The sequence below is a fragment of the Caloenas nicobarica genome, chromosome 1 (assembly GCF_036013445.1).
Source record: "Caloenas nicobarica isolate bCalNic1 chromosome 1, bCalNic1.hap1, whole genome shotgun sequence".
NCBI lineage: Eukaryota > Metazoa > Chordata > Aves > Columbiformes > Columbidae > Caloenas > Caloenas nicobarica.
In genome coordinates, this window is record NC_088245.1 from 153,222,389 (window position 1) to 153,235,227 (window position 12,839).

General features: G+C 41.7%; 1 protein-coding gene across 1 annotated transcript in view; it reads right to left on the reverse strand.

The window, feature by feature from the left end:
• Positions 1-1,293: 1,293 nt before the first annotated feature.
• Positions 1,294-12,839, reverse strand: part of ARHGEF7 (Rho guanine nucleotide exchange factor 7) — a 146,622-nt gene continuing 135,076 nt past the window's right edge. The window contains exons 21-22 of the mRNA XM_065626876.1: positions 9,386-9,509; positions 1,294-1,371 (exon numbers count right to left, since the gene is read on the reverse strand). Of these exons, the coding sequence (XP_065482948.1) occupies positions 9,387-9,509 (123 nt within the window). The 3' untranslated portion in view covers positions 1,294-1,371; position 9,386. The remainder of the gene's footprint in view (positions 1,372-9,385; positions 9,510-12,839) is intronic.

A 12,839-nucleotide genomic window follows, 5' to 3' on the forward strand; every position in this document is an offset into this window, starting at 1 on the left:
CTGTGCATGCCAGCAGCAGAAACAAGGTAATGTGAGCGAACCCTGGTATTTCAAAACATACTCAAAAGTCTGAAGCTTTACAATTGTTTTGGAGTCTCAATATTTTGTCCTGTTTTGATAGTTAAGTGAAAGGTACATAGGAAAGAAAAAACCCATCTAAGTGTAGAAACAATGACAATATTCTTGATGTTGTTAACATTTCGAGTTTAGTCAGAAAATGTTAATAACAAATGACCTTTTTCTGAAGGGTATTTTAAGGAGACCAAGCAATTTTCTGTAATGTGGTTACCATAGTGATTCGCCCTCTAAAAAGACCAGAAAAAAAAATTATGTACATCTGTAATCAACCAGCTACTGCAACAACAAATGGTCTGATAAAGCAACACTTTGAGTTTAATTCCAAGCCGGAAAGATACAGGCTTTTGAAGTTAAGTATAAAAGAAACTATTTATGGGTGGAAAATAGGTCCTCTAGTAACTATTACAGCACATTTGTGATGACTCAAAAGGGATTTTCCTTGAAAAATACATTAGTGCACAATAGATAATTTTTTTTTTTCTTGGAAACTACTTCACCATCTGTACTGTACTGAGTCATTCAGAAAAAGAGCCCAGCAAGCACCTAGGGATGGCAAATAGGAACCTCTGCCTTCCCCACTCACTGTCTCTTGCCTTTTCTGGAGCATACCTGGAAAACAAGCAGTTAAAATCAGTGCTACAGTTTTTAAAATTTCTGCATCTGGACTTAAAAACTAATAGCATAAATGTTTCAGCTGACTTGTCTAGGTAAAGTTGGTAACACCATCGAGTATTTAAGGACATGAACTTCAAATTACCCATTATAGAACATACAATTTCACATTTAATCCCAAAATTAGATATTTAAAACTTCAGTCACCTTCCTAATTATCTTCATTGCTGCTAACCTCTGGGCAAACACCATGGACATCCCATGGCAAGATGATGCAGCCTGAAACCATGTAATGCCCAGAACCAGACACCCTCCCTTCGTAACCTTCAGGGCTTGGGACATGTCTAATAAACCCCAGCACAGCAGTGCCAAATATTAAGTGACTTTTTGCTTTGTTTTAAAACATCTTTAACCAAAGTAAAAAAGTGAAAGAGTGACCCTCTTCTAATAGTTAACAATATATCATATAACAATAAACATAGCATAGCAACTCACCCTCATGGACTGATGTTGGGCTAGTCCCACACCAAGGGCGCAGGGCCAAGGGTCACGTTGGAAAGTCAATTCAACTCTTCCCTATGTTCACCTGTAGGTGTTCTTGGGGCTACTTTTTGGTCTGGGTCTCGTCCTGACAAACCACTAGATGATGGGCAGCCCAGAGGAAGGTTCTTCTCACTTGGTCTGGAACAGCCAGAAGTGTCATGCTCAAATCTCTGTTGGACACCTCCAGCTTCCTTTATAACCAAGAACGATAGGCATGTACACAGAGCAATTCACCTGACTTGGCTTTTGCCAAGAAAAAATTTGACCAGATGATCCGTAAGATCCCTTCCAACCTGGTCTTCTATGATTCTACCATACTCTGAGATACAATTGGTTAGATTGTAAAGCTTCCCTACACACCCACAAAGAAGCACAGAGAGACAACAGCATTTTGAGGCACTCAGATTGTTACCTTGCCTGGCTACTCAGAGGCTGATCCCAGGAAGAACCAGCCTTTCAAAGTCTCACGTCCACAAGCACAGAGAAGCCCAAAGGCACAACAGTGGGCAGAGAATATCAAAGTAGGGACTCAGGAAAAGGAAAACCCTGTCCAGGACCCTCTCAGGACTGTCCCAGGAGACCCTCAGCCCCATTGTCCAGGAGTGAAACCCAGCAACATGGGTCACTGCCTGAGCACCTTTCGGACTGAGGGGTAGTTGCTGCCTAGGAGTGGGATATATTAAGGGATGCAGGGAAAGATCATTTTAGTATTTCTCAGGACTTACTATGAGATGCTTTTGGCAGGAAAGGAAGAAACAAACGTGAGAAAATAGAAGGATAAGCATATAAAAAGGGCTGGATGCATATAAATACGGAGCTGGGTTATATGCTTAGCTACCCATGCCCATTGCCTAATCAGTGCTGCCTGTCCTCTCTCCTTATTAGATTCCCTTCTAACTCTTTCCTGGGTGCAGGCTCTCTGTTTTGTGTGCACATGTGTGTTACGGGGTCTGAGTGCAGCAACCAGAGTGGGACCTCCAGCCACAGGGGCCCATGTGTCATAGAATCATAGAAACATTTTGGTTGGAAGAGACCATTAAGATAGTTAAGTCCAACCATAACCTAACTCTAGCACTAGACCATGTCCCTAAGAACCTCATCTACACATCTTTTAAACACCTCCAGGGATGGTGATTCCACCACTTCCCTGGGCAGCCTGTTCCAATGCCCGACAACCCTTTCCGTGAAGAAATGTTTCCTAACAGCCAATCTGAACCTTAACGTGTCCGTGCTGGCAGCAGCTGCAGCAGGTGCTGGTGAGTGTGTGAGCAAAGTAAAGATCCCTGCGAGTACGTGAAGTGGTCTGGGACTTGAGCCTGTGTGTCTGTCAGTCCATCCCTAAAGGTGAGACCACGGGAGGAGCACGGTATTGGTGGGACCAGGGGAGTCCCACCAGCTGCCAGAGAGGTGGTGGGGTCTGGGGGTCTATAGGAGCGAGACCCACAGGTGTGTGTTTGTGTCTAAGTGTGACACTGTGGGTGGTGGCTGCTGGGGGACCAGAGGAGTCCCAGCCAGCTCAGGGTGGGATACGAGTGAGATGGTCTGTGCCAGCAACCACAGACGGGCTCCAGCCATGGGGGTCTGTACATCCCGGTGCCAGCAACTGGTGAGACTGAGATCCAGGGACCAGCTATGGGGCAGACTGAGTGTCTGAGCCCACCTACTGGAGGGATTCACCTTTTACCTGTGTGTGTATATATATATATATATATACCTATGCATTAATATACGTATATATTTATAGGTATACTCTCACTGCTGACCTCCATCCTGCTCAGCCAGAGAAGGGAGGAGGATGAGGCAGCTGGTGCTGCCTGTGTTCATGCGAGTGTCTCCATTTGGGCTGAACTGTGTGGCCGGCTGTGTATATATACACATGGTGTGTACATGTGCTCTGTGTGTAGCTTTCTGCTGGAAATGCTACTGTTTGGACCTGGGGGCTGTTGCAGCCTCACTTCTATCAGACACTAGTCTGATAGACCCTAGTTTCCTAAAGGAAAAATCCTACTTTCCATGTTGGGGACCACACACCTACAAGTTAGAGCTGGGTCTTGCCCTTGAAGTACAGGCACTTCAAAGAAGTACCCAAGTGTGCTCATGGCCCAGAAAAGGTGACAGCTCTCCCTTCCATGCTGTCCTGTAGGCATTTCCTTATTTATCTGCATACACTTAGGATGGGGCCCTTTCAGTCCCGTTTTGTTGTTTACAAGGTCTCTCTTGTCCGCATCACCTTGCACTCTTAGCTTGCCCACCCAGTCTACCACTTCCTCCCTTGAATGTGGTCGTCACCTCCCTCTGCTGCCTGTCATTCCTAGTTTAAGGTCTCCACACCAGGTTAGCTAGTCTCTTGGCCAAGAAGCTTTTGCCCTCTTTCATCAGGTGGATCCTCTTCCTAGCAGTTCTTGATCCTCAAATTGATCCTTCATTACAATAAAACATTGATCCCCGGTTATGATAAAACCCAGATCTCTTGTAGGTACCAGCTGAAGAACTGAAAGACTCAGAAATGACTAGGTCTGAGCTGGGTCCTGCTTTTAAGGAAACAAGGACCACCAAGTAGCTCCTAATCTTTCTTTCAGACCTGTTCATAGAAAAGCCCCTCCTTTTGTGGATTCTCTCTATATTACGGAAAATAAATATATGCTCTTTCTTTCCATGCTACTGCAGATTCCACCCTTACCTTCTTGAAGTGGTCTGCTTAGGTTTATTTGTCTAGGTAATAAAATTACGTCATCCAGATGTGATGTGACTCTACAGATAAGCATTCTGGGTAGACAGATAACGGAAAACCTTTAGTTTAGGAAAGTATGAAATTGAAAAACCTTCTCTGATTTCCGGTGATAATAAATAAGTATTTGTGACTTCGGACATATTAACAAGAGTCTCCCTGTTGATATATCACCACCTCTTTAAGGAGCATGAGTTTCCTAAAGAAATAAAACAAAGAAACTCTGAAATTCACCAGGCAGGTGAGAACCTTGAATGACGTGGCTGTTAGCTCATGAATATAAGTCGGTGTTTAATAGAAACCACATTATTTTCTTTTCCAGCTATCATTTAACTGACTTTAAAAAAACAATTTATTTGGATAAATGTTCAAAGTCTCTCTACAGTACTTAATCAGGCACTAATGACCAGTTTATAATGAGAGCATATCACGCTGCCTAAGTTGCCATATTAGTTTGATTTTGATCTGATACTGCACTAAGTTTGCCTGAATAATTTGATAATTTCAATAACAAAATATGTTTGTGAAAGCATATCATTGGAATGATTGCTAAGGTCTACCTCTGTCAAATGAATATTGATTATGGATTTATGATCAACCACAAAACAAGTCCCGGTATTTTTTTTTAATTCCCACATACATTTTTTTTAACCAAAATACCACATTTTTCATTTTCCATAGGCACTTTCCACACACAGATGTAGTAAACAACAGTTTATAGGCATTTGTGGGCAGAAACTAAAAGGAAGGAGACTTTCAAAAGTAAAACTTTTGACAGGAAGGACAAAGTTGAATTCAATCAATGCAGGTGAAGTAGCTTCTTTAGACTCCTACTGGATGACCAAGAAACCCTTTCTAGAAATGTGTGAGTTTACAGCATTAATAACCCATCCTGTAATGACCCTATCCAACTCTCAGTTTTCCCAGTCATTCTAGAAGCATCAGTAGCTTGCACCATCCAAGAAGAGTTTAGTTTTTGATCTATATCAACCATCACCTGTCATTCCACCCCCACCATCTCTGCTCCAGGCCAGCTGGGATCAGACAGCACAGTTTTGAGGTCAGGCTCACACACTCAGCCCTTCAGAACGTATTAGAACAGTTAGAGCAAGGCTACTGTATTATGCTTCATATTAGACCAGTTATAGCAATGCTTCTACTAGCGTTGCTCTAACTGCAGCCACTTTGGAGGTAATAGTTTGGGGAAGATTCAGTTCCAGACTGAAATGGATAAATTCAGGTGTCCATGTGTGCTGCACCCCTAAGATCTCCATTGCAGCCAACAGAGATCTAGTCAATACAGTCCTAACTATTTACCCTAAAGTAGTTGCCAAAGTACGGGTAACTGTTTGAGGACCAAAGTGGAGCTTAGATAGCATCGAACTGACCAAACGTGTGTGTCTACTTGTAGCAGAATAGTGGAAGCGATGGTCTTGAGCCACTTGCAAATGCAACAGGCTGTGACCCAGCAAGACACCTGCAAGTCTTGTGACTTCACACCAACATGGTTAGGGATGTGTCTGGGAGGTCTTTGTTAGGGGATACAAAGAATCTCAGTAAGTTGTTCACCTGCAGAAATGTGAAGTCATTCGAGATTTCTGAGGTATCTGTGCAGAGCAGGTGGATGAGACGTCCTGCAGAAGACTCATTTCTTTCTGCCTGATTCTGAACTGGAGGTCAGCAAGGATGTGGGGGCAACTGAGTTAAGCCTGTGTTTGGTTATGCCTCAGTGACTAGACTGGGAACTTAGATAATAAGCTTATGTGGAGCAACCCATTTGAACATGGAGCAAGCCTTGCCTTAGAGCTCAGGAGCCTGCAGAGATCCAGGATGCCACAGGAGCAAGGAAGGGATGGGTGACAGACTAATATTTCAGGTGGAAGACAACAGGATAGACAAATTCCACCTTTTGAAAGCAAGAAGAAAGAAGTCACAACACAGAGCTTTTTATATTGTCTGAGACATCGTAAGGCCAGAATTTTAGGAAGCAAATCTTAAAGCTATCCTCCAGAATGTTAATTTCAAATCGTGCCTGGCCAGTCTCCAAAAGCACAGAAATACCTGATGTCCTAGATGAGGGGAGATCCCTTTGGACCTTGTGGACCAGGACTTCTGAACCTCCCTTATGACTGGTTTTTTCCCCTTAATGTCAGCACAAATATTTTTAAAGATCAGAAGAAAAAGAGCATCCTGGGCTAGACTGCAAGGACACTAAAGGAAGAATAGGAGCATCAGGGAGACAGAGTGTGGTCAATTCCAGCTTTATAGCAGCAGAGAATCAACAGATTTACAGACAATGGATTGGCTTAAGGAGGGAAGCCTGGGGTCACAGATCATAAAAGTTATCCCTGTTGGCCGTAAATATGATGTGCAAGAAAAGGACAGTACTGGAGCCTCAAAAACAGCACAATTTACTTTTCTAGGAGTTCAGTCTTTGAAGTACACTCTTAAACCTAATCTCTCTTTAACAGCGTTGTCAGGATTGAAAAGCCATCACACAGAAAACGTGATTTACAAATCAGAAATTTGAAAAGTCAGTTTCTGCAGTGGTTCATAGAATGAAAAAATACACAGGAGGAAGATACACCTTTCACGGCTAATATTGAAAGAGCATAATGAGTCCAATAAATAGGAATATTGAAAATGAGAAGATATACAAAAAGGAAGTTAAAGTAGCACAGCAATTGACAGGGTTTTCATGTAGCTTGTCTATGAATGCGTTTTCAAATATGCACAAGAGAGGGAAAAAAAATTCTGTTTGCCTCTAATGCCAGCAAAAAAAGGTAGGTTGAGAGCCTCTTAGGTTTTTTTATAAGCTTAGTGTCATTAATTGTTATTGCAAATCTTTTGGCTTATTGGAAAAAGAGACAAAAAGACAATTCTTGCAATAAGTTGGGAGCTTTTTTGGTGGTTTTCTGGGGGGTTGTTTGGTTTTTGTTTTGGGTGGGGGTTTTTTTGTTTATTTGTTGAGTTTTGTTTGTTTAAAAAAGGAAAATGAGGAGGCAGAAAGAACCTTCAGGAGACAAGAAGAAAGAGTGCCAGCACAGGAGGCAGCATGGGAGAAGGCACCAAAATACCAACCATACCCCAGAACCACATCTGAGCATGCAAGAACCACAATATCCCACTTCAGAATAAGAACGTTTGGCTTAGCATTCAAAAAGTGAGCTTGGAGGGGCAGGAAATGTGACTGGCACACAACTAAGCCCTCTACATGTGGTACTTTTAGCCTTACAAAGTCTGGAATGTATTCAATATTGTAAGATCACTATCTTGATCAACACAAAAGAGGCCAAGCAGGCTTGAAGAGTAGATGTTTTCCAGAAAAGAGACACAATACTGAAATAGTGTGTCTGACCTGAAGTCATTAGAGATACCATCAAGTGTGGGTTGTCCACTCTCGACATTCCATCAAGGTAAGATTTGTGGGGAAAGACAGTGTCTTTTGTAATGCCATCTGATATATTTGGAAAAGAAAGAGAAGAGCTTTTAGGCACGTAAACCCTTCTTCAGGTCTGGAAGAAGCAGCACACTTTAGTCTAAAGACAGAACGAGCACAACATCTGTGAGTTTAAATTAAATATGTTAGGAGGAATTGGTGCCTGTGGAGCAGAGGGAGTTTGTTAGCAGGAGTGGAAGCCTAAGGCAAAGAGGGGAAAAGAGGTAAATATTGTCTATGGAAAGCAGAGACCATAACAGTAATACAGTGCAGCAAAAACTACAATGTGGAAAATCCCAATATTGTTGCCAATATTTGGTTTAAGTTGTGTAACAGGAATAATAACTTCAGTCACCGTTGAGTCACAAGCAAACAGCAGAACACTCAGTCTTTCCACAGCCCCGCAGCTCACCCCCCAAGTATTTCTAACACCAATAGATGATGTGATAACCAAGTTCAAAACTTCTTCCTTCGTTCAAGAATTCTCCAAAGCCTTTGCTGAAATAAATATCCATCTGACTCCATATTGTAATAAATAAATAAACCACAGATTCTCTGCATTTATAAGTACTAGATGTCCATAAAGAAGATGTGTATTGCCACGGGTCCAAAATCATTAACACGATAATGCAATTTCCTCACAACTATGTATAATGGGATCACTTTGAAGTGGTGACCAGTACCTTGTAGACAAATGCCTTTTATGAACGAATAACGAAAACAAGAATATTTTGAGTAGATTATATTGGTGTTAGAAATATTTTAGGATCTATGCAAATGGCAGTCAGTGTGACAGTCAGAAGAAGATTGCAAACGTTGGTGTATGGTTTTGTGCTATGTGGAGCTGCAGGATTTAATCACCGGTGGAATGCTTAATTTCTTTTTTTACTCTTCCTATACCATCTTTTGGCCTTCTGCAAAAAAAGACAGCATTGTTAGAGGAGTAAGAGCCTCCTCGCTAACCTTCACCTTTCACTTCTAATACTTTAACGTGTAAGCAGACTGAAGAGAACCTGGATGGCTGTCTTCAGGCAAGACAAGAGCTGAAGACTGAGTGCACCAGACCCTTTACCAGCTACAAATAAAGGCCAAAGCTAGAAAGAGAAATTGTCTCCCCATCCACATGGGAGGCAATGATAGGGCAGCAGCTGTACCTTCTACCATGGAGGTCTGGCATTGAGGGCTGGAACTCTATGCTCACCTCCTGTGGTCTTGCAAGGACATATTGGACTGCCCTCGCTCTATAAAGCTTTGAAATCTAACTCATAGTTTATATAACATGAACTTTAGCCTACTTAGAATATTATAAAATACAAGGCAAGCCATGGGTTTGCTAGATTGCCAGGGAGCAAGAGGTAGGCACTAAGAAAGAGAAGTCTAGCGGGGATTCAGTTTGAGGTTCAGTCACCTGAATCTAGGTGCTGCCCTGAGCTGCATGCCAAAGGTGCCATCACAGCCAACAGAGAGATAGGGGTGGGTTCAGTTGCTTAAATGTGGGTATCTGGTATTGTTTGAGTTGGGTTTTCTGACTGGCCTCCAGCAGGGCAGAGATTTCCCATAGGTCCTATGAAATATCTGCGTGAGGCTGACAGATGTCTTAATACCCTAGGGTACCAGATTTGGCAAGATACGCCTCTATGTAGGTAACTAGATCAAATTCCACTAAAGAGGAGAGCGATGGGAGCCCAGAGCAAGGTTCAGCTCACCCCCTAAAGCAGACATCAGATGGCTGGATGGCTCTCTAGGCTCCACAGACTATACTGACTTGCTGCCAGGAGAGCCCGGACACCTGGCACACACAAAGGTGCCCACATTTAAGTGTCTTAATTGTAGATGAACTGCACAGTCAGGGCAGGATCCAGCTGCCTAAGCAGCCCAGGCCCATCCAAAAGGGCACAAACCATTTTTCTCAAACCTTCTCTTGAGTGGGATAAAGTTATATTCAACCTGCCATCCTTATTCCACAGCTGAATGGAATTACTCACATCAAATTGCCATCCAAGCTTCTAGGGCAGGAGACTCTAAATGGCTTTGTTGTGGCTCACCGCTCAGGTTATTCTCATCCCTTGCCTTCATTCTGTATTCCCTTGGCAGGAAGCACAGACATTTCTGGGGATAGATGGGAAAGAAAAAAAAAAAAAAGAAGTTCAATATCTGTGAAAGCCCCTATAAACTTGAAATTAAGTTATACACAATACTAATTCAATTTTGCCAAAGTCAATAGAATTACATTTTCTTTATAGAGTAAAAGCATTCACGTGCTGAACATAAATAGAATGAAGATGACCAGGACAGGCATTATCAAGCTGGCGAGCACTTTCCGTAGGCTGAAAAACAATTACACTTTGTAATCTACAACTCCTCAACTTTATTTTTTCCTCCTTCTTTAAATAATGGTGGCAGCAGCCTGCGGATTACACGCAGGAGTGGCAATGACAGCACACATTTAGTGACACAATTAATATTGGGTATCACAGGAACAGCTTGTCTCTACTGACATGTGCCACCTTTTCACAAGTCAGAGAAACTCCAAGGGTACTGTTGGAACACATATGGGTAGTTTAGACCCTTAGCTGAGAGTTCCTTTTAGTTTTCCTTAAATGAAGAGTCTGGTGTCCACCTTTGACTTGTAACACAGGAATTATCTTAAGCACAAAATGAAGAAGTGATGGATTCCTTTGAAATATACACAGAAACAAACATCCAGAGAAATCATGCTTTCAGCTCTTAAAAGATTTTTCATTTTTCCTGCAGTCTGAAAGATAATCCTACCTTTCAAACCCTCCACAAAGTCATACTTTTCAGCCTCGTTCATTGAGGAAAAAGATTCGTGAAAACTATGTGCCAAAAGGTAGGGTACTGAAAGAAAAAGCCCCCAAATGTTTCATTAGAAACAGTAATAATATCGCTGTCTTAACTGCCGTGACATTTAAAACAATAAATAAAAAGTTATAAGGTTGGAGGTTAACTGCTGGAACACTGGCAAGGTCACAAAGGCACCTAAAACACATTTTATTTACCACAAAGGAATTAAATATCTGAATATCTTTGTACTGGCATCTAAATAAAATATGAAGCGTTTCCATGTTCTATGTCTACTTACAAAGCCAAGGCAAAGGGCCATGGGGTTCCCATCCCTGCTTTACAGACTCCCTCGAATCAAGACAAGGAAGGTTTGAACCCTGTATCCCCACCAAATTCCCAGGTTGCTGGGTTACCACCCAGGAGAGGAGAAAAGGACCAGCGCATCCTCCCTGCGCAGATGGCACCCGCACTTCTCCACGAACTCACCCTGAAACACTGGGATGTTTTACTCCGGGGCCACTTGAATCAAGCGTTACTATACGCTGTGTGTTTTTCCCTCTTTTGGCCAAAACTCTTCACACAGTTCAACTGGGATGTGAAACTCTGAGCAGCCTCAACGAAGCAGCGCTTTTTGGCAAATATGCTTGGGTGAAAAGCAATATCCATTGCTCAGCAAAAGATTTTTTTCAGCAAAGCCTCATGTTGAGTCTAAGTTAAAGGTGCGCTATGCCAGCAGAAGCAACACCACACACCTTCCTCTCTGCACCCAGCATGGATCTGCTACATCGACACTGAGTCAACAAAAACAAACGGGGAAACGTAGAGAAGTGAATTTTACACAACATGAAATCACCCAGTTCTCAGAAAAGGTTATTGAAGGCCATGCACACACATATGTGTGTGTTTCACACTTGTTTCCCAAAGAAAAAGGAGTTAGAGGGAGAAAAAATGAACTATGAGGGGCAGGGAAGCTTATAATACTGTAATCTGAAGAAGAAAACATGACCATGCAGTTTACTTTGACTGCTGTTCCTGGACTACCCTAAACTGTATGTCAGATGCCTTTTTCTCCACTCTTTAATAATAATCTGTCAAGCAAAGGTGAGTTCCTCACTTGCACAGTTCTTCAGGTCAGATAATTACAGGTCAGGAATTTTCCTATTTTTGAGTTTCATTTTATCCCATTACCTACTTCCACACATAGTGTCTTAATTTTAATATAGGTTTTAAATATTCTTTCCTATCTATGGCACTACACCACTTTTTAAATCTTCTTTACCATTTGTCTAAGACTCTTACACCAAACTGTTTTAATTTTCACCCGTTCGGCCAGTCCAGGTAACCTTTTTGCATGAAAACCACATGTTTTCAACCACAAGATTTTAAGAGAACAGCATTTCAAGTATCACAGAATTGTAGAAATACAGATTGAAATTATATGCGTATGAGCCATACAGAAAGAGGCAAAGGAAAAATTGTCCATCTCAGTTCTCTCTGAAGGAGCTCTTTTGCAGATTGCTGTTCTCCATCATAGAGAACATATGCCTGCTTTACATTTTTGCAAACCTCTTCCATAATTTTTCTGAGTATATTTATTTCTGCTTCTTTATTCATAAAGATCTTCTTCTCTAACATATCTTCTTCTTGTCCTATGGCTCTATAAGAGGAAGCTGAAACCTCTGAAATGCAACTACAAGTGAACTGATGAACATACACTTAAGTTTTGGACAGAGCTGAAACACTAGTCAGTCTTTAGTTGTCTCCAAATAGGTTGATTTCTCAAATATTAACACACACAGCCTGTCCTGAGCGTTTTTATAATGAACTTCTAAATAAATTTTAATTGGAATCTGTGTAATATTCCTGCAAATTCTCCTCCCACATTAACCACATGGTTGAAGAAAGCTCTCTTGGTTCATTTAGTACCAACAACGTGATGCCAGTCGCTGGAGGAGGACGCAGGGACATTAGGGCACCGACCAGCTCGCAATGAGAACAGGAAGACTGTGCTATAGGCCCATCTCTTCCTGCCTGAGACCACAAACACCGTCCACAAAAAGACGTTGACTCCAAAATCAGAAGCAAAGCCTGAGATCTGAACAATGCTATCTTATTGCTTTAAATGCTCTCACGGCATAGGTTTTGGATAATTATTGTGCCCACAAAAGGAGCAGTCTGTGGTTACGTGCACCTCTCCTGGCATTTTTTGGTGATGGATTTCATAAACATGATGCTCTCAAACTACAAAATAGGAAAAACAAACCAAAAAAACCCACAGAAAGGAAAAGCAATGCATTTAATGTTAGCTTTTAATTTAATTCCACTGAAAGCAGTTGCTTTATTTTCATAATCACTGAGAATGAAATCTGTAATGCATACCTAGAATAATTTAAAGTTTGAAGCAAACAAAATAAAAGTAGAATTGACTATTCATAGCGACAGAGTCTTCAAGTCATAATACACTTCAGTGGAAGACTCTTGCTGATGCCGGTCTGAATAGTCCAGCAGAACACCAGGCTGAAGACAATAGAAATTTTGAGACTCGATTAGTAACATATAATTATTCCATATTTTAATGTATTATAAGTTTAAATTATCCACATCAGAGGATGTTAGGATTTCAACTCTGTGTAA